The following is a 22,478-nucleotide window of genomic DNA, read 5'->3' on the forward strand; positions in this document are numbered from 1 at the left end:
TAATGTTTCTACAATACATTTGTTTTACATCTTAGTGGCTGGGGTTTCAATCTGCACCCAGGCGCTACACTATGAACTATCGCACAGGAGGTTATTGTCTGTGGCCCTAACCGCTATGCACACAATTAAATAGACATTGATAAGTGATGTTTTGGTTTGATTGTCATTTATTCTTCTTTTAAATACACACACTCTTTCTCTAAATACAGGAAGTAGGCGTAACGAGAGTCCACAGAGAGGCTGTGGCTCTCCCAACTTCCTTCAAGTAGTCCTACCTCCCATCTATTTTAAATTATCATAGAAAAGCAAACAAAGAGGACAGCAAAAGAAGCAGTGCGGCTGTGACTGTCATCATTGGCCTTAGTCCCTGGGCTTCCTTAGACAACCTAGAACGGGTTTCCCTATGGACACTCCGCTGCAGTTGACGTGGACTGAAGATAACAGCACAACCCTCAGTACGGATTCTAAAAATATCCGCATTGCACTGAAGGAGGTCTTCTGCCGATCCGAATAATGAATCGAACACACATCCTTGCAAATGTCCATCTCCTTAACTGCTTAACACAGTCTAGAGCCTGGGTGGGAAAGACAGGTCTTGCTTCAGACAGGCTCGGGGATTTCACAGTTCATCGGGCTATCCAGGGGGAATTTCAACTCGATTAACACCCTGCACGTCGCTGCACCTCCCATTCAATGTATCACTTGTGTTCTTGTGTTTTGGACAGCGGAAGTGCTTTCCTCCCCCACTTCACAGGTAGAAGCATGAAGGGCTAGGCTGCTCTGGCGAGCAAGTGGTGGTACCAGGATGAATGCTGGGAGTCCTCGAGCCGGCGCCTTGCACACTAGTGAACAGAGTCTGCTGTATCACTGCAGGACTCTTCTGATGGTTTCTAATAACCATCAAAGCACTCCTCAGTGTGGCTCTGCCCTGCCTGCAAATGGAGTCTGGCACACGGAGACACAGTTCCCCTTGCATACCTCTTGAGGGTGGGGGAGAAGAGCGAGGCTCTGTAGCCATGCATAGCCCAAATGAGGATGGTCGTGTCTGCTGCAGCAGGCGCCCCAGCGTAGGAAGACAATTCTCCAAAGCCTTGGTAGCTAGGCACGTCCAGAGAAGATGGATTTCTTTTCTCCCTCTGAGTCCTGCCTTTCTCTCATTGACACAGTCTCACCGTAAGACCCTCAAGCGTGAAAAGAAGGACGTAAGTGATTCTGAGCTGTCTGTCCACTTCGAATGCAGTGTAGGCTTTTCCACTGTCGCTGAACATCCTGAGGACTCATCCACCGGAGGCCAGTTCTTCCCACCTCTCAGGCGGCTTATTCTTGCAGCAAAGTCTCTCTCCAGTTGAAGCCCCCGGTGGGTCCATGGGTAAGGGGAAGGATGGGCGGGTCCGTCAGCTGCCATATTCCAGTTTCTCCCAATTCTTCACAGGAACAAAAGCCGAGGTATGGGATCTGAAGTCAGAGCAGCAAGGAAAGGGGGAAACAGAAGACTGAGGGTTAATTTACTTTGTGTCAACACAAGACACTCAGGTGTTCCCAGGGCATACTGGCAGAAATGTAAAACATTCCAAAGGTCAAAAAACAATCCCAAAAGGACGAACCTGGTAATTCTAAGGTAATAGCCTTAGTATCTATTAGCAGGACCTGGCCAATGTGTCCCTACGTCGTTGTTACAGATTGGTGGCTGATAGCGTGGGAGAACACGATTGCCTTAACCATGGGGATAAACTCAAGATTCCGAGTGGATGCCTGAAACTTAGACAGTATCAAACCCTGTATGTGTCTTTCCCCTATATTTACACACCTATGATAACATTTAACCTATAAACTAGACACAATAAGACATCATCAATAATAAATGAAACAGAACAGTTTTAACAGCAGTATACTATAATAGATGCCATGTGATTATAACCCATTTCTCACCATTCAATACTTACTGTACAATATTGTATCGCCAGACCACAGTTGACTACCAAGCTGGGGAGACACTAGAATAATGCAACTGTGACAAGGATCAACTCCGAACTATGTACCAAAAAGGTATACTGAGGATTTCTCACATTATATTTGGGCATAGTAGGAAAGAATAGCCAAGGTTTTTGAGATACGGTCCCATGTAGCCCAGGCTGGCCTTGAACTCATGCAGCTAAGGACGACCATGAAGTCCTAATCATCCAGCGTCTACTTCCCTAATAAAAAGAAGCCAACCTTGTTTTATTTTTGGGGGGCAGGGAGCACAGCACATGTACCTGTGGCATGGGCCGTCATGGCAATTCAGATCTTATTTTTGTGTTCTGTGTTCAGAGGTACAGCCATTAACAAGACAACCAACCTGGCCTCTACTTTCATAGCTTACAGACTAATGGGACAGACGCTTCCCTAAATGGAACCTTTTTATTGTAAGAGTTTGAACTAGGGTCTCTGTTCGAAGGGGAAAGAGCTGGCTGCCTCACCTGAAAAGGTGTGCGTGAGATGTGGCTGATGGAAAATACAGGCAGGGGGAGGAGAATCCAGACTGGAGGGCTAGGTCAGCCTCCTGGGGCTTCCGTCCTGCCGTGTCCCAAGTTTATCTTTCATCCTGGTCGTTCTCACATGTCTCTTCCCTGGGCCTGCCTTCTGGGCCCTGTTTTCAGGTTCAGATCTTCGCTGCATTTGTACTTGCCACAGTTTATTCCCTCATCACTTGCAGTTCTTAGCTTCCTCCATAAAACCTTTTCCTCTCACACATTCCTAATCAAATACCGTACAAAGAGCCACTGAACACATCTTGGCTGAGTCAGACAGTAAATGCGTCGTCTTCCCAGCGCAGTGGAAAATTCTGCCTCAAGGAAATTAGCTATCAGCCAGTCACCGAACAATGATAAATACACAAGTACCACTGGCCCTGGAAGTGCAAGGGTGACTTACCTTCCGGACCATTTGTACAAAGTCCTTGGAGTTCTGAGGGGACAGGCCTTGGAGTTGGCAGGTACATGCTTCAAGAGAAGATGCATGGGCCACAATCAGAATGTTATTTCCTAGGAAATGAGAGAAGCAACCGGGCTGAAAGATAAACTAGGGACCAAGGCAAGACAGAAGCCCTCAGGAGGATGACCTATCTTCTCAAGTTCATTCCTCTGTCTCACTACACACTGCATATGCATATATTGAAGTCACACTGCACTCTATAAATATGTGCAATTATTGTATGTTAATTAAAATCTTGAGAGAAGCCTAGGGATGGAGTTCAGTGGCACAGCACTTCTAGCATGCATAATGCTCTGGGTTTAGTCCAGGACACAGCAAATAAATATACGTAAATTTGGGGCAGGAGACTCTACTAAAATACACACCACCTGAAAGCATCACAATAGTATCTAATACCTTGTAATAATTTAAAGAGAACTAAAAGTATTCTTTAAAATAGAAAGTAGAGATACTTACAAGTTTATAGGCAGTTATTACCCCCATGCCCTTCTGGAGCAGGGAGGTCTCATGTCTCTTCACCCAGCCTCTCCCATGATTCCATGCTTCATGATGTGGTTTACCATCAAAAACACAGAAGTGGACATGGGTGCAATTTGTAATTCTGACCTCACCAGGCTCATCATCACTGCTTTATAAATGAGCACAGTTTATGGTGATGTCTTCCCATGTGTATCTCTGTTTAACCATCACCAAAGTCAAGACACAAGACAACCATGCTGGTAGGTTCCCTGAGCCAGCCCCTCTTAATACCATTTTAAATGTCACCACTGCTGAACTGTGAACCCTGGGACCTCACAGCTGAGAGCATGCCTCATGTACCTTTATGGTGGTGGGTAGCTTATCAGTAATAACTGCAATGTGGGACTCAGGCATCCTTAGTTGCCTGTGACTACGCACTGTTAATATCTGCATGCATGTAGCAGTAATCTTTGCTCCCCTGAGTTATAAATATATTAACCTCAGACTCATGGTGGGCAGTCGGTCCTGCATGTCATCAACTATTTGAGACCGGTCTCTAGCAGATGCAAACAGACTTGAGCTTTACCCAACGCTGTTCTCGGCAGGTGACAGCAGAGGCACTATATGCATGCATTCCTGTGGGTGACTTTGTGAGTTGATGTTGCTACCCTGGACCATGGTAGGTAAATGTATTATTCTAGAGAACTGGAAATTTTAACCAGGCATCCCCTCCATAAGGTACAGTACAGAACACAAGTTCCTTTATGCGGTTAACAGCATCTTCTGGGTTCCTGTGCAATCCTTGCCTTGTTAGAACCTCCTAGAATATCACAAGCTGAAATTGAAAGTCTCTACAAGAGAGCCTGGAAACATACTTCTTCCCTATTACATTTGAATTTGACAAAGCAAATTCAAACATCTCAGACAGTTGATAAATCACGGAGAGATGTTCACATATTTAAATATGAAGTCTCAGGTAAAGCCGCTTACCTTTACTTTTACATTCACTTATTATCTCTTTCGTCACCTGGAAACTCCTGCTGATGTACGTGTCATAGGATTCCGAAATCACTAATTTGCTGACTGGAACGTGAGGTCTACAGTGGAAAAGTGGACAAAGGAAAGGAAACATACTGACATTTTCATCCTGAGATAAAGCAAATGACATCACTCTAAACATTTCAAGACCTCTTAGAAGTCCCCCTATTTCTGTTTATCTATCTATTTCTCTGGAAAGGAAGAAGGTGCAAGGAAGAGAATTTCCATTATGTGGACGCTGAGGTTGAAAGGCTATAGTGTCACTCTGTGACTTGCTGGGAAAATGAGGCATCCAGTGAACCTCTTAACTACAGGGACGCCCTTAAACAGACGACCATTTTTTCTTGACATTACTAGTCACTGAGGGTCCTAATCACATGGCTTATAGGAAGCAAGGTGGAGACAGGGTCCCTCTGTAGAGATCACCTGGGATATCCAAGGCTCACCTCAGTAGCCTTATTCACAATGAGGAGAGCTTTGAAAAACAGGTGTGTTGCTTGCCTATTTGTGAGCTTATAGAATTTCCGTCAGCCACTTCTTTCTCTTTGTATCTCATTTTAAGCCGTGTACACAGTACTAGGAAAAGCATGAGGGACATAAAAATGAATTAACTTCTCCACTTGAGAGGCTCTCTGTGTGGACCAGGTTGGGGAGGCTATCAATGGACACCCTAAATGTGATGCAATCTAAAGGCATTTAAGACGAGAGCCAAAGCATTTCATCATGGTGACCAGTTCCAGCACCCATGGGACCCTCTTGGTCTGTTTACACCCATTTATTTTATGGAGTTTCTGGTCCATGAGATATTTGTATCACCTTACAACTTATACCTTTTCTATTTTGTTGTGCCTTTATTTGTTGAAGTGTGGTGGCTGGCGCAGGTGGTGTTGAGTTCTCTAAATTCACATGGCATCTTGACAATGATTTTAAAATCAGTACCTATAAAATTAGTACTAAAAATATTTACTGAGAAGCTCCCATGTGTCAGGGTTCTATGCAAGTGCACTACCTGCAATCTTCCAGTATAATCCCAGCAACGTGTTCACAAATTCTAAGTGACAAAACGGGCTCCAAGGTGACAGCTGACTTGCTCAAGTCTTTAGCAACTCTCTCTCTCTCTCTCTCAATATTTATTTATTTATTTATCATATATACGCAGTGTTCTGCCTGCATATACACCAGAAGAGGGCACCAGATCTCATCACAGATGACTGTGAGCCACCATGTGGTTGTTGGGAATTGAACTCAGGACCTCTGGAAGAGAGCAGTCAGTGCTCTTAACCTCCGAGCCATCTCTCCAGCCCGCTTTAGCAACTCTTAGAGCTGGGATCTGAATCTGAGTCTTGGATGTACCCTGGGAACTGAACCTCTTACACAGGATAACTTCTGATAGTGTCCTCTTCAAGATCACCCAGCACAAACCTGAAGTTTCAGAGCTCACAGAGCCAAGGCATGAATATTACCAGTGGGAGTTGAGGGCCAGTCTTGGTTACAGAATAAAACACTCTCAAACAGCAGACCAACCAACCAAACAAATAAACAAAAATCCGGGAAGACTGCCCATTTGACTCTCTCTCTACTTTACTACCAGGAAGCCTATGACTGCTGTGTTTGGAGGGGCCCTGCTTTCCCTAACCTCAGTAGGCATGTCTCTCCCAGGAGAACGCTTCCTGATTCTTACCACCTGACTCTTCCCTGGAGGAAAGGTAGAGGCAAGAGTCACCACCACTTAGGGGTGGCCATCTGTGTTCTGGAATGAACTCTTTTGTGGCCTGCTCTTTCCTCCCCACCTTGTATGCAGTTCCACTGTCATTCATGTTACCCTGTGTCCCAGGAGCTCCTCTCTTCCTCGTTCTGTAACAAAGGGTCACGCTGTATGGACAGAGAGTCCCTTCATGGGCGAGACCACACTGTCATATTTGAGATTTGTGTAAATGAAAAATGGGATCCTAGGATCTAGCTCCTCATCCGCTCTTGCCTTTTGCTTCTTGCAGCATCTTGAAGGGCATCCTGGTGGTCACAGGACAGGGTCTACATTTCTCCTATAAGCAAGACTTGACACGTTGGACTTTTTCGACTTATTCGTGGAACTAGAGGTTTCCTAATCCCACTCAAAATAGACAGAAAATGTTACACCGAGTTTTAAAATGGAAAAGAAAACCTGGAACAAAAACTGTGTCTTGATCCAGCAGTTCCCAGCATTCATCCTGCCTGTACCACTGATGGGGGTGTGGCCTGGGCACATAGAAAAGCTCAATGAGGAAGCATTTGCCTAACTTTGTAGGTCACCTTGGGAAATGTTGTAGCACATATTCACAGTGGGAACTAAAACCTAGCCATGACCTGGATGGGGCTATATGGAGAGAGAGGAGAGCCACTTTACCAATGTCAACAGTAACTTGACCTCTTTCCCAGGCAGCAAGGTGGTGGCTGGTGGCTCAGGGACAATAGTCTATTGCTGCTTCCCCCATGAAAGAGAAAAACAGTAGGCAGAGAAAGGATAGAACAAAATGTGAGGTGTTCTAGTGAAAAGCCCGATGTAAAGTTATGTCTGAGGTAAGTTAATTCCCTTAGGGACAGGCAGGAGCACAGAGCTGAGCACCTGGGTTATCTCAGTTCGAGCAGCAGAGTGAATGCTGAAAGGGACATTCTCTCCCGTCCTTCCCTTCGCAGGAACTCAATGGTTAGTCACAGTTAAGGTATTTGAAGGGAGAGGACAACAGAGAGCACAAGGGAGAACATTCTACATAGGCTGGTTACTTCTCCAAGTTCTGCCCTAAGACAGAGGAATTTAGTTTCCCACTGGAATGGCTGTGATTATCTGGCTTTCCTCAAAGTGTTTGAATGGCTTTTTGAATGTATTGTCACTGTGTTATTATTGGCTAATTCTTTACCAGGCATGCAGACTGTTCACCTGGGGGCATTAAAGAAAACGGTCTAGCACAGAGTATGGTCTAAAGGAAACAACAGTGGAACAGGAGTAGGATGACCACAAGGCAGAACACACAGAACCTGAAAGCCAGGAAAACATTAATAATGCTCATTTTTATAACAGTAATGTTATTGTTATTATTTCCATGCATGGTCACGAAATGTTTTACCATAGGTAAGCCATGTGGACTCTTTTATACATAAAAATGGCTTTCTGGGCTGGGGACGTAGCTCAGTAGAGTGCTTATACGCATGCACACACATAGAATGTATACACACATTACTCACTTTCACTTTCTAGTATCATAAAAACAATAAATTAACATAGAAGAACTAAAAATCAGTGGAAGCCAGCTATGGTGGTCGATGCCTGTTGTCACAGCACTTGGGAGACAGAAACAGGAGGATCATGAGTTCCAGGGCAGCTTAGGCTACGTCAAGAGACCCCCCTCTCAAAAAGAGAAAAGAGCAGGTGATCTGACAAACTCAAAGTCAAAATGGAAGGTGACACACATCCCTAATCCACTGAGCTGTTTTATGACCACCCTGTGTATGTCCCTAAAATACAAAATGGCTTTACTATTACACTGAAATACATATAATAAAGTTAGGAAATCTGAACACAAGAGTGGGTGGGGTGAAGAATAGGAGGAAACACTGGATTTCCCCCAGTGTTGTTTTCTAAAACCATAGCTTGATCCCTACCACTATGAACAACTAACTCCCTGTAGGGCCTCACTCGGTTCATCATCTGCTTGATGAACATGGCAGAGCAAAAGTTCAGGGCACAGGGCCCTAGGGAGACGGCGAGTCACGGGTTACCTGTAGGTTGTATCAACACTCAGGTTGGCTGCAGCTAACTCTGATGGAGGTATCCATGCTGGTAATGTGCTCCCAGCAACCCACTTGGTCCATTCAAATAAGCCCGGCTCGACCCGAATCTTCAAGTGATTGTCTTGTTGTAAACCTTAGGGATGAAGTAAAATTAAGATGAAGGAAGACCCACCATATTGTCAGTGGAAAAGTGAACCACAGGACAAACTGGTAAAAAGAATTACAAGGCAGACCAGGATGTGCCATGCACAAGTGTGGCCGGATAACTGTGATGGTGTAGCAGGAGCATACGTACTTGGGCAGTAACCGACAGCTTTCTAATTAGACTTTTTGAGACCCACAAAACAAGAGGGAAGTCGTGCCTGGTACTGGATACCAAGCCAAATACTCAAGGCTAGCGAAGTCATGGGTCTTGGAGGAGAAACTACGGCCACCACTTTACCAAAGCAACACAGTCCCCAGCTACACTCTAAATATTTGTCCTTATGCCCATCAGTAAGTGAGGTCCTCACCCTTCACCATGGAAACTTCTCTTTGCAACAGACGGAGACCATTTCAGAAAACTACAACCAATAAAATGCAGTGCTGTGAAGCCTGGTCCCAGTGGCTACATCTACAAAGCACCCCCGCACCTAAGACTCAGGGAACATGGTGAAGGAGGGAGCAGAAAGATGGGAAGAAACAGAAGATCAGGGGGGTTGCTACCAGATTGTCTAGGAATATCAGAAGCTGCACCCGTAAAGTCTCACAAACGTGAGCTGAACAAGGATGACGCCAACAGACATGATGGTGGAGGGGGTTTGGGGGGAAGCCATGAAGCCTCAACCTTACACAAGGAACTATGGGCCACTGGAGGAAGCTCCAAGGGGGTAGGCCTTCTCCAGGGAAGAGCACATCAATTGGCTATCCAATACTAACAGCCCTGAAAACACACATACAAGAAGCACTGAACAAACCAAGCGGGTTGTATGTATTTAGATATGTAACAACAATGAAGAAAAAGGTCATGAGGGAAGGGTGGGAAGGGGTGTGTGGGAGGGTTTGGGAGGTGGAGAGGGAGGGGGAAATGACATAATTATAGTACAATCTCATCCCCCTTTCTAAAAAAAATTACAAGGCAGTTAATCCCTTCCTTCTAGACTCATGTAACGCTTAAGTTAGAAGCACACAGGTTTGGACAAAGTTTATAAATTTTGTGTTTTACAGTGTTATTTAATACGTAAATTGTCCAGCTATACATAAAGCATGTGCTTAAAAAAGCAAAATTATACAACTTCTGCTTTACAAACATGTGCATTTATGACTCTGGCTGCATCTTCACCAAGTACCCTTGGCGTTGTCTGATTTAAGGGGAACTCTCTCTTCCACACGTCTCATTACTCAATTTGTCCAGGCCGGTGACTCTCCTTTTACCTTCAGAGACAAAATCTCACTGTGTACCCTGGGTTGGCCTCACAATTCTCAACCCTTCTGTTCCATCTGCTTCTGGAATGCTACTGGGACTACAGGTGTGCATCACCACGCCCAGCTCACTCATGTTACAGCTCTTCTTTCTGAAGGAAATTCCATGATGTCTTACAAAAGAAAACCCGCACTCAAACCCACACTCCAGCGAGTCTGTCAGCACCAACTACTGTGCAGCAGTGTACGCTGTTCACATACATTACCCACATTGTCTACCAGGGAGCCCGACGTCAGACACTTACATTCGACAGTGCACAAGTTCTCCTTCATCACAGTGTGATTCTCTCAGAGTATAATTTTCCCTTCACATCCACCCAGCTCCCTTTACATCGCATGTGGTCCAGTTTCTCTGTGTGCAGTTAACACACACATGCCTCTGTACCAAGATTAAGGCTTACTTAAGGCTAAAGAACAGAGGACTCAAGGGCTGTGCCAAATATTTTGCTGCCTTCTTTATTTCTGCCTCACTTGCTTGTCTGGCTCAAGTTCAATCCAGCTCGCTGTCTTCCTTCCACTGGACTAAAACGGAGATTGCTCTGATGCAAATATCCGTGGAGTTCAGGGTGCGAGCTGAGTGCTTTAGAGAGATGCAGCTTTTAAAGCCTTTCTAATTGATGGGGCGTGGTGGTGCACACCTTTAATCCCGGCATTTGAGAGGGACAGCAGGTGGATCTCTGTGAGTGTGAGGCCAATCTAGTCTACACAGAGAGTTCCAGGCCAGTCAAGGCTGCACAGTGGGACCATGTCTCAAAAAGTAAGTAAATAAATAAATGTTTTTCCAATTAACTGAAGAAACTAGGATGATGATGATGTGGAACTCCCAACAGCTCAGTTACTGCTGAAAACAAAAAGTAAACAACAGATCAAAGCCAAGTAAGCTGGTCTAACTGCTTAAATGCAAAAAGAGTCATCTCTGTAAGAGGCGCAAATATTTGTACAGCTACAATCCACCCAAGACAGCTTAAAATTTGTAGGGAAAAATTAGTACTACCCTCTATTTATCTGGATTACACTGTCAGGAGTATGACTTCTGTGCAAGGTCGGTCACCTTGTGGAAGAATCCTCAATGAAAGCTCCAGATTTGTGCGAACCATGGTGGCTCAAGCCTGCAATGCTAGCACTCAGGAGGCTGAGGCAGGAGGACTGCTGTAGGTTGGATGGTAATCTGGGCTATACATGTCACATTGAAAGCTTGCTCAAAAAACAAAACAAAATAAACTTTCAGTTTTTGAAGCTCCGTAAGTGACAGGAAGCAGAGGGCTGGACCATGTAACCTCCGTCCAGGCAGGATCTTACCTTTCAATATATTATGTGCAGTCTGAACGCAGCGTAGGGATGGAGAGCAGTAAACGTGATCAATAACGGTGTTACTTTCTAACAAGGCTTCACCTGCCGAGCAAATCAACAGAGAATCAGTGTGACAGCCTCACTAGGGCATCAGCCTAACCTCAGTGGAACCTTGCCAAGCAGACCCACACGCCTCCCTTTCCCAGTAGGAGCTCACAGAGAGCCAGGAGTGTTGGCCAGATTCCCTCATCAGGGCGTGCATGCAGGAGGCCAAGCAACACGTCTCTTCTTGCCTTTTTCTTTCCTTCTTTCTCGTGCCAGAGTGCAGCAAAGGCCCTCTTAGGGGAGGCTACAAACAGCATAATGCTCTGACTTCTACAAGGAGGAAGTTGAAACCCGCTCTGTGGTAGCAGGGAGAGGGTTGATACTGTAAAAGTCAGATGTTGCTTTACTTCCAGTGTGCTAGCCCGAATCTCAGCTGCCCAGACTCTTGAACACTGGAAACCCAGTGTCCAATGCTTTTAACGCTTCCTCGTGTGGGGTTCACTTCTTTTCTCTACTCGGGGAAACTCTAAATATCATCATGTGGTGTTGATGTCTTCCGTGGACTTGTTCTTCCTTCTCTTGACCTGCCTCAACCTGCACTCAGTAAGTAAGAAGGGTGCACATACCCTGTACTCTTAATATTATTTATTTTAAGTATTTATTACTAGGAGAGGGGGGCCATGGAGAGGGAAAGAGGGAGGGGGAGGGAGAGAGAGGGGGGAGGGAGGGAGGGAGGCAGGGGGGGATGGAGAGAGAGAGAGAGAGAGAGAGAGAGAGAGAGAGAGAGAGAGAGAGAGAGAGAGAGAGAAGGAGAGAGGGAGAGGGGAAGGGAGGAGGGAGGGAGGGAGAGAGGGAGGGAGAGATATCTCGAGCATATGCACCTGCACATATGGAGGTCAGAAGTCAATTTTATGGAATTAGTTCCCTCCTACTTTCTCATAGGTTCTGGGGATTGAACTCAGGTCACAAGGTTTTTGTTTTCCGTGCCTTCGCCCATTCTTTCCTCATTGAGCCTGTCATGCAGGGATCTCCCGGTGCTATGTCTAACTTCTGTGATTTTGTTTGTATTGTCTTCTACAGCAAGAATTCCTCCCTCTGCCTTCTGCTCCTTTTGTGCTCAGATGACTCCCATGTGAGGCCCTGGCTTACCCTGCCGCTTAATCATCCTTCCTTCTTCCTTCTTCCTTCTCCCTCCCTCTCCCATTGCTTCCTTCTATCCTTTCTCTTTTCTTTTTATAGTCTCCTCATGCTCTGTGCGGGGTTTGTTGTTCAGTCAGCAGTATAGTCTGATGTCATCACAGTACATACATGTGTTCCCATGAACCTTCACCCTTGGGTCCCGGTTACCTAGTCCAGGAACTTGGCCAGGGTAAGTCATCAGTAAATACATATTAAATAACAGTGTAGTACAAGGCATTGTTTCTGCACAACCAGAATAGAAAACGCTTCCAAAGAACTGAACAGCTTCAAAATGTCACTGGGCCTCTGCAAATTCAGCAATGTCCCTGCATCTCTTCCTCACCGGCACTTCTTACACCACCATGGCAGATGCTGCTGCCTTGAGCTAGCAGCTGGTACATCCACTAGATCAGTGGCATAAGTCAACCAAGCCTGACTTTCCTTCTTTGACTCCTCAGCAGGGCCACATCTGTAACCAGCAGAGGCCTGCCTATAATCCCAAGCCCTCAGACGACTGAGGCAGGAAACCCTGATGTTCTAAGGCCGGCCTGGTCTGTAAGACCTTGTCTCAGAAATCCAACCAAACACACAGAAAGGAAAGCCGTAAGCACTGTGTTTGCGCACCCAGGGTGTGGGGCTGCTGACGGAGCCAGGAGATGCCATGCAATCACTGAGAGCCCTTACCCACTAGTCTTGCTTGCATACACCCAAACACAGTGATCGGAGCATCTTTCTCGTAGTCCCGGAAACCGCCGCTCCGCTGAGGTAAGCTATGAGGCATGTTCAGGTTGGTGCGTATGTAGCGGCCTGGGGTGGGGGAGGGGAAGAAGATCAATTAAAAGCTGCATAGACTTCTTGGTCACTTGAGACTGCTCAATGATCCTGACCCTTCCCTCCTCCTTGGTCAAGGACACTGAGTTGAACCATCAGAAACCGATGGAAAATATCGAGGCTGACATGTTTTCTTCAGTAGATTACCTTAGAGTCCACTCTCCCTTCTGCTGATGATAGCGGTAAGGGGGTTTCTCAGTGAGTCTAAGAAACAGACAACCTCAGTTTATAGAATGGAGACAAGAACACTTATCTTTCCTCTGAAGGGCTTAGAGATTCTGGCAACTTTCTAAGTACGTTAAAATGATTTGTTATTCATAAAAGTAGCTTGACTGCGCCCCCTAAAGGTCGTGACGGGTATGCATTGCTCTGAAGGCCACCAACCAACAGCAGCCCCCCTTAGAGGCAGAAGATGCGTCCCAAGAGCCCTACTAGATGCCTGAAAGCATAGATAGTGCCAAGTCATGAACAGACTATGCTCTACCCTCGCCACAAACACACCTATGATAACATTTAACTTGTAAGTCAGCCACAGTAATGAGGAATAATAAAATGATATAATGTAACAAAAGTTACACAGATGTCTCGCACAAAATATCCTACTGTATTATACTTGGGCTTCTTCTTTTTCTTCTTCTTCTCCTCCTCCTCCTCCTGCTCCTCTTCTTTGTTTTCATGACAGGGTTTCTCTGTGTAGCCCTGGCTGTCCTGGACTCACTTTGTAGACCAGGCTGACCTTGAACTCACAGAGATATTCCTGCCTCTGCCTCCTGAGTGTTGGGATTAAAGGTGTGCACCACCATACCGGGCTTACTTGGGCTTCTTATGAAAGGATACTGTATCTACGTGATCAAGTGAGCTGTGATAGAAGATTTGATAACCAAGATGCTATTAAGCAACTAATAGGTGGGTAGCGTATATACTGTGGATACACTGAAGAAGGGATGACAACCTAGGTGGGACATAGTTGGATAGCTTGAGATTTGATCACATTACCCAGAATTTGGTGGTGGTGGGGGGGGGAGTTACAATTTAAAGCATATGAAATGTGTGTGCGCTGGCTAATTTTATGTCAACTTGACACAAGCTAGAGTCATCCTAGAGGAGGAAACCTCAACTGAGAAAATGCCTCCATATGACTGGGCTGTAGTCAAGACTGTAGAGCATTTTCTTACTTAGCAATTGATGTGGGAGGGCCCAGCCCATTGTGGGTGGGGCCATTCATGGGCTGGAGGTCCTGAGTTTTATAAGAAAGCATGCTGAGCAAGCCATGGAGAGCAAGCCAGTAAGCAGCACCCCTCTATGGCCTTTACATCCGCTCCGGCTTCCAGGTTCCTGCCCTGTTTTGAGTTCCTGTCCTGGCTTTATTCAATGATGGCCTACAATGTGAAAGTGTAAGATGAATAAACCCTTTCCTCCCCAGCTTGCGTTTTGGTCCTGTTGTTTCAACACAACAATAGAAATCCTAATGAAGACAGCCTGTTTCAGACTTTTCCACTCACTAGCATTAGACCATGTTTACCTGTAGGTAACCGAAACCACAGACAGTCAAACTGGACAAACGGAGAGACTACAGTCATTCACCTTTGGCATCGAAGCACTGGGATAGCCAGTACTTCCCAAATACAACGTCCATCCTCTCCCCATGCCGACATACAAAGAGGCATCGCTTCTGGGGTCCAGGCTGGCTGTTGACTCTCAGGGGCTGCAGAGAAAGAAAGGCAAAGAGTGAGGGTGCATAGGTCATCACAGACCTACCCTGAAGCTGAGCTCTAGGACAAAATCGGCCAGTGGATGACTCTGACAATCCCTCTGACTGCCGTGGGCTAAGTCTGGCCTGGTTATATAGTGAGGATAGTAAACTCATCCTACAGACTTCACAGGCTACTCTCAGGCTCCCATGAGATACCTGCAGATGGTCTGAAGTATGAGGGACTATGAATGTGCTGTGCTCTTTGCTGCCCCCTACTGTAACAGGAGGATTATTCAAGGTACAGTTCACAGGTCAAACCAACCATTAATGTAAAGATGATGGTTGAGAAAGACAGCTGTCCCCTCCAAAGAGATGCGTTAACAGCTCCTTCAGGGAGGGAGAAATTCTATCGTCACACATGTGTCTTCCTCATGCCTATTTTATCTTCAGTGCCCTGCTGTGCACGTTATATTTCTACAATTTTATTATTTGTTACCTATGTGTATGTGTGTTTTGGCTGCATGCATGTATATGTACCAAGTGCATGCAGTGTCCACAGAGGCAGAAGAACTCATTAGGACTAGATTACAGACAACTATAAACCACCATGTGGGATGCTGGGAACTGAACTTGGGACCTCTGGAAGAGCAGTCTGTGCTCTTAACCGCTGAGCCATCTATCTCTCCAGCTTTGCTCTGCATATTCTAGTCATCATGTGTGCTGTTTCCAGAATGGGCTCAGGGGGGATGGCTGCAACTTCTCAGTGGTGACACAGGCAAGTTGAGACAACAGCTGGTCCCACAGCTGCACAGATGCCTCAGCATCCTTCTTGCATGTTCGCAGTTGCCTTGGGCAGCTAGGTTGCTGCTGGCTAACACTCTTTTCATGGCTTCTTGTTGCTTTTCCAGGGTCTAAGGTGTGGACTGGTACTGTGGACTTTGCCACCTGCTCTCCTGATGTCTCTTAATTCAAACCCTGGGCTCCAGACAAACTGCACCTCCCTTTACATCCTGAGCATGTTGAACTTTCAATTTGCCACTGTTCTGCTTGACAACTGCTTCTACTCCCTTCTCCAGCCTGCCCACAAAGTGTCATAAATATACCAAATTCTCACTGGGCCAATTACTATGCTAAGACCCTCTTTCTACTGATACAAGTATGGGTGTCATTCTGGTTTTGAAGAGAGAAAGCCTCCTCTTCTCTCCTTGGGATGGCCTTACTTCCAAGTCCAAATTCACACTGTGATGTCCACCGTTAGCACCCCCCTCACCTGTCTCTTTCTGGCTTAAGATTGTTGTGTGTCTTTTATGGCTTTGTGCACTGCCTCCCCATAAAGTGAGGGGACCTTTGAAAGGAGCAAGGTCAATGCTGAGGATGGCCCTCAAAGCAACCTGGTTGGCCAGGTCAGGCCAATGCATGCCTACCACTTGGGAGGCAAGGGCAGGAGAATCTCTGAGTTCAAGACCAGCCTGGTCTACAGACAGGCAGGAACACACACACACACACACCAAAAACAAAAACAAACAAAACAAAAAACCAACCCTGTTTCAAAACACAAAACAAAGCAAACAAATAAATAAACAGAAGCATCAGGATTAGATTCAAGAACATGACTCTCACGGTTGGCCTTACCTGCATGGGCTGGCAGATGATTGTAAGAGGTGTTGTCTCCCCAAGGCCTTGGTCCTCATGCTGCCTTCTCTCCAGTGCTCCATCACCAAACGTGAGCGAGCTGGATGATACCGTATTTAAGATGGAGTAAGAACTGCACAGGGAGGAGAGGAAAGGGTTAACTGCTTTGGCCAGGAGTTGCCAGTTGCTCAGGCTGAAGCTCAGCAGGATTATAAGAATTAGGACAAAGGATGGTCTGGTCATATGGTATTTGGGAATTTGAGCAGTGAACACCCTATCCCCAGGCAAGAACATCTTGTGTGTTTTGGGTTTTGTTGTTGTTGTTGTTGTTGTTTTTACTGACATCTTGCTGTTAATAAACAAGGGGCAGCTAGCTCTCAGAGCTGAGAACAGATGCACGCATCCCTTTGGGCAGGGATGGGGTCCAGTGATTCTAGGCTTATTAGAATGCTGCAGGCAGGGCTGGCAGCAGAGACATGTTAAGGAATAATGAGGTGTCAATTATGTACCACTGTTCCAGCTCTTTCTGTCGCTGCACTGAAAATAAACAGTTCCCCATCGCCTTTAATCTTTTCCATGGTCATTTCCATCTGAGGGATGTGTGGGCAGATGTGTTCCCAGCACCACTTTGCCCGTGGCCCTGAGGCTCTCAGGAGCTTGACCTTTATCCCTTAACCTGTCCTCTTCAGTCTCCAGCACTGTGCCCACCTCCTCAGCAACTCCAAGAAGATGATTCAAGATTAGGCTGTTTCAGAGGACTTGACTCTTGCCAGATGTTTGGAGCTGTAAACCAAGTTTTACTTCTTACTATGCCCCTGTGACTATGGAGGCCCAGGGGAGACCTGGCTGAGTGAAACTGTCTGAACATGCCACACTGGAATTCCTGAACACAGTACGACGTCCCAAAGCTTTATGGAATGAAGGGTGCTACTTAAATATGGCCGTTGGGCAGCTCCAACAAACATCTCCTGGCAGTCTCAAAGAGAAGTGTTTGTATGTTAATTTTATGCTCTTGGAAAGGCCCAGTTTGTTTCAATCGAGTCTGGGTTTGCTTCTTCTTCTTCTTCTTCTTCTTCTTCTTTTTTTCTTTTTTTCTTTTATTAATTTATTCTTTTTACATCTCAATGGTTATCCCATCCCTTGTATCCTCCCATTCTTCCCTCCCTCCCATTTTCTCCTTACTCCCCTCCCCTATGACTGTGCCTGAGGGGGACTTCCTCCCCCTTTATATGCTCATAGGGTATCAAGTCTCTTCTTGGTAACCTGCTATCCTTCCTCTGAGTGCCACCAGGGTTTGCGTCTATAGACCTAAGAATCTGAGCTGGTTAGCAAGCACCTACTCTGCAGTATTTGTCTTTTAACATGGTATGTTTATTAGAATTGTACCTTTGAATTTTTTTTCATATTTTCTGAAATCAGTAAGCTAACTGGTTGTTAGGGCTTTTTGGTTTTAATTACCCACCTCTAGTATTTTCTACATATATTCATTACACACAAGTGCTCAAATTTCATAAGAACACTGTCATACACGTACTTAATGTACTTTGGTGTTGGGTGTGGTGACACACCCCTTTAGTCACAGCACTCTGGAGGCAGAAGTAGGCAGAACTCTCTGAGATTGAGGTCAGCCTGCTCCATGTACTGAGTTTCAGGATAGCCAGGGCTACACAGGACCCTTGTCTGGTGGTAGTGGGGGCGGGGGATACATATCTTATGTCAAAAAGAGTTGCACTTGGATCACATTTGCACCCTCTACTCCCTCCAGCCTCATGTTTCCCCCCCATTAGTTCCTCAAACTCCTTTAAGCAGCTTCATTTTTATATTCATATCACATGTGTATATATATATATATGTGTGTGTGTGTGTATGATTTTACGTACCTATATAAAATTTGTGATAGAGAAAGAACATGCAATATCTTGATTTCTTAGTCTGACTTAATTCATTTATGGCATCTTTTGCTAAATCAAATTCCACTGCATATATTTACCACATTTTCTTTAATCATTCCTCCGCTGACCTATGCCACCTATGTTGATTCCATAACTTAGCTATTGTGAACAATGCTTTAATAAACATCACTGTGTGTTGCCTTCAAGTCCTGTGGGTAAATACTCACAGGTGGCATGGTCAGGTCAGAGGTCAGGAGTTGGTTGGATTTTTGTTTGTTTGTTTTTTCTTTTCAAGAAATTGTACGATGTTAACACTCTGGCACACTTTTTTGCCATTAGAAGTCCCCTATGCCCCTGCTTTCTCCCTACAAATGATAAGCCAGTTTTTGGTTTTGTTTGAGACAGGGTTTCACAGTAGAGGCTGGCTTCCAACTCCACATACAGCTAAGGCTTGCTTCGAACTCTTGACCCTCCTGCTTCCTCCTCTCAAGTGATGGGATTGCAGGAGGGCAGCACCACACTTCCTCTCTGTGATGCTGAAATGAAAACCAGGGCTTCAGGCATGCTAGGCAAGCAAGCATCCTTCCCACTGAGCTATGTCCTCAGCCAGACTATATGCTCAGGCAAAGGTGTCAGACCCTGAAATATCTGCGTCCTTACGCACATCAGACATCTTGGCTGTGTCCTGCTCCTCACCAACCACGGCTCAGAGCCTATGAGGAAGAACCAGGATCCTGCAGCTCGACAGAGCTGTGCCTGTTTGATATGATGTGCAGCCAAATTAAACCTGTTATGGGCAAATTAAAGTAAGTATAGCCCAAGGAGATCCAAGGCACTCACACACTCTACCAGACCAGCTGTTCGCCTTTATTTTAAGCAGAAAGCCTCCCCAACGACACACAATGGAAGAAACGTCAGTTTTCCTGTCTAGATCATCAAAGCTTCAGGGCCTCCAGTGTCTAGCTGTCTGGAAGCATGCTGACATCTCCTTTGCCCATGTCTCTAAGTTCTTTGCTTTCTCACAGCTGGGAAGAAAGTGATCGGGCCCTTTCTCTCCCTCCAGTTCCCTTGGTGAGGGGAATGACAGCTTCCTTCCCACCTTCAATGTCACTAGAATCAAAAGACCTGGCTCCTCTGAGACATCGCAGGGACAGTGTCAGAGCAGGGTGGAGAGGAAGCGGGCCTGACACTGAGAACCCCTTCTCAGGAAGCAAGAAGGTTCAGGCCCCTCCCTAGAACAGGCTAGGACTGTGTGAGAGCCGGCAGATGACCCTGTTCTAGAGGACAAGAGGTCAGCATCACCTGGAAGGTACTTAGGGACACTCAGGAACAAATGCCCACCAGAAAGGGCAGTGGGAAAGAAGACACTTTCTTAGGTATTCAAAAGACGAAGGAACAGTGGGGAGAGACATGAGAGCCACCGACATGCCATGTCCCTGCGCGCTGCCTGAAGCCTCCCTAAATCTTGTCATGCAGCCAGCCAGTCAGAGTCAAGCCAGGTGACTCATGTGTCTCCCCATGACTGTCCATCTTAAGACAGGAGAAGACGCCTCTTACAGTGGAGCTGAGCTATGCCTCCGTGAGTCATTTCTACGTCTGCAGCTGAGCAGTAAAGTGCACACCTGTCACGCCGTTTTTTTAGGGAAGAGACATTTAGCTTAATGAAGTCTGGTAAACACAGACCAAAAAAAAAAAAAAAAAAAATTACAAACACCAGTGGCACTCTGTAGTCAGCACTGCTGTAGAGCCACCATAGATTTAGTAGGGCTGTTCTTCATTACAGTGACCACAACTTATACTATATGTGCAACGAGTTTCTCTTTTATGATGGCCCAGAGGAGTAACCCAACTCGGGCAAGGTTTACCCAGGCGGCATGTGAGAGATTTAGGATTTGGATATAACTGGAATAGAACTCAGCAACAACCTCCTCCTCCTTCTTCCTCTTCCCTCTTTCTCCTCCTTCTTCGTTTTTTTTTTTTTCAAGACAGGGTTTCTCCGTGTAGCCTTGGCTGTCTTGGACTCACTTTGCACACCAGGCTGGCCTCGAACTCACATCGATCTGCCTGCCTCTGTCTCCCCGAGTGCTGGGATTACAGGCGTGTGACACCACGCCTGGCTAGAATTCAACTTCTTAACCAGAGTCTCAATGTCTAACCCTTGTATTTTGATACTCTTACAGTTGACCATGGACCTGATAGTTTAATTTCAAAGTTCCCACAAAATAACACCAACATCTATCTTCAAAATAAAAGGATATGACACATAGGCCCTCCATGGTACCCTGAGTAGGGTTTAGTCAATTTTCCCGATGGTGAAACCTGACTCCTAATTCAGTGAAGAGGTCTAGATGGAAAGTCTTGTAGGTACAGGTTAGCAGGATTCCATGTGTGTACTCTTCCTCCACATAAAGCCCATTGCTAAACCAAACCAAACCAAACCAAACAACAACAACAACAACAAAAAACCAATGAGCTGTTCTTGACCAAGCAAATTATCCTTAGCTCTCAGTATACACATGGTTGTATGTTTGAGGCGATCTCACCAGGTGACTTGTCTGAACATCACTGGAGCTTAAACTAAGCTGCTAGGATGCTGTGACACAACTGAGGGGACCATTACTGCATAAAAGGGCTCCCCTGACCCAAACGCCATTGCAAATGTGATGCATGACTGTACTTTGAGTGTGTGTGTGTGTGTGTGTGTGTGTGTGTGTGTGTGTGTGTGTGTGTTTATTAGGCTCTATGGCAAGTGCCTTTACCATGTTGCTAGTCTTTCACCTTCCTCCTCCTCCTCCTCTTCCTCCTCCTCCTTTTTAAAGGCAAAGTCTCTCACTGTCCCCAGACTCCCCAGGCAGGTCAGGCTGGCTGAACCCCTGCCCAATTCATCTCTACTTTCTCCACGCTGGAATTACAAACATGAGCAGCCACACTTAGCCAACACAGTCTCTTCCAGCCCTCAGTTATTTTTATGGGATAAAATGGTGACTGCAGAGGCTCAACTTCTATAGTCTCAGCTTCAGAAAAATTTCTAAAAATAAAAACCCAGATGTTCAGGGTCATGAGGCATCTGGATGCCTGTGGGCTGCCGAAGGCACGCAAGGCAGAGGGTTATTTTTTTCCCATCTTGAGTGTGTGGTTTGTCTCACAGGGCAGGGCAGCTTCTTTGGTCTTTTCCCTCAAGGCAAAAATCATCCTCTGTGCTCCCTTGGGACAGGCCCTACAGTGCTAGGTAATGCAGTGGGTGTTCAGGGCTTCTGCCTCTCAACTACATTGCTACATGGGGAAACCAAGCCAGCAAGTGAAACCTGGGGCTGGATTTGAGTTCCTTGGATTGGGAAGAAGGAAGGCACACACCATGCTCTTGTGTTTAGTTCTGATAGTTGCCCGTCACCTTGGATACAGTCTCTTCTACCTAGGCACATACACGCCAGGTCTGAGGACTTGCCCAGGCTTACCTAGCAAGTTAGGGCTTCAGTCGGGGCTCTTGACTTTTCAGTATCTTTCTGTCACTGGTCTGGCTGACAGAGGAGTCTGTCTAGCTGCTCTGAGAAGCCGTGCACCCCTCCCCCCAGGAGTACTAGCCTAGGATGAGGTGGACAGGAAGCTCGGAAGCAGTGGGTCCCAGCATGAGATGTGCAGTCCTCCAGTTGGGGCTGGGTAGCAGCAGCGTCAGGCTGGCTGCCCAGCAGGAACTGGGATAGGCAGTGGCAGTGCACAGGGCAGGAGAGCAGGTCTACCTACCCATGGAAGATCCAGGTGCTACACTCATCAGCCTTGGTGATATAGTTCTCCGGAAGCAGCCCAGAGCAGCCAGTGGTCAGCGAGGTGCCGTAAATCCAGCCCTCGCTGGTGCTGGTCTGTTCCATGGGAGACATGAAGATGAAATCCCCAGGAACCAACTCCAGCTCGTCATCGTTCTGAGGGGAATAGGGGTAGATCACCTGTAACGTCTGCAAAAAGGAGAAGATGCATGAGACCCCTCTACCGTTCTTTTGAGCCCCCCAGGCACTATCATGCTCTGTATATACAATGACCAAGTACACTGCATATAAGTGTTCCCAGGGTCACAGGCTCTGGGCAGACATGGCTTCTAGCCAGGAAGTGCTTCCTCTCTCACCAGGGTTTTATGGGTAGTGTCTGGTGCTCCAGAACCTTCCAGTTCCCTAGTCATGCTCACACTTCCTGTCAGGACTCAGAAGTGACTTTCAGGAACTCATCAG

At 46.2% G+C, this 22,478-nt stretch overlaps 1 protein-coding gene across 2 annotated transcripts in view; it reads right to left on the minus strand.

Moving 5' to 3' along the window:
* Positions 1-933: 933 nt before the first annotated feature.
* Positions 934-22,478, minus strand: part of Ubash3b (ubiquitin associated and SH3 domain containing B) — a 140,896-nt gene continuing 119,351 nt past the window's right edge. For both annotated transcript variants that reach the window (XM_051156238.1, XM_051156237.1), the window contains exons 6-14: positions 22,000-22,208; positions 16,367-16,499; positions 14,626-14,746; positions 12,895-13,017; positions 10,996-11,088; positions 8,224-8,368; positions 4,423-4,529; positions 2,914-3,023; positions 934-1,455 (exon numbers count right to left, since the gene is read on the minus strand). In XM_051156238.1, the coding sequence (XP_051012195.1) occupies positions 1,318-1,455; positions 2,914-3,023; positions 4,423-4,529; positions 8,224-8,368; positions 10,996-11,088; positions 12,895-13,017; positions 14,626-14,746; positions 16,367-16,499; positions 22,000-22,208 (1,179 nt within the window). In that variant the 3' untranslated portion in view covers positions 934-1,317. The remainder of the gene's footprint in view (positions 1,456-2,913; positions 3,024-4,422; positions 4,530-8,223; positions 8,369-10,995; positions 11,089-12,894; positions 13,018-14,625; positions 14,747-16,366; positions 16,500-21,999; positions 22,209-22,478) is intronic.

This window comes from Acomys russatus, chromosome 14 (assembly GCF_903995435.1).
Source record: "Acomys russatus chromosome 14, mAcoRus1.1, whole genome shotgun sequence".
Taxonomy (NCBI): domain Eukaryota; kingdom Metazoa; phylum Chordata; class Mammalia; order Rodentia; family Muridae; genus Acomys; species Acomys russatus.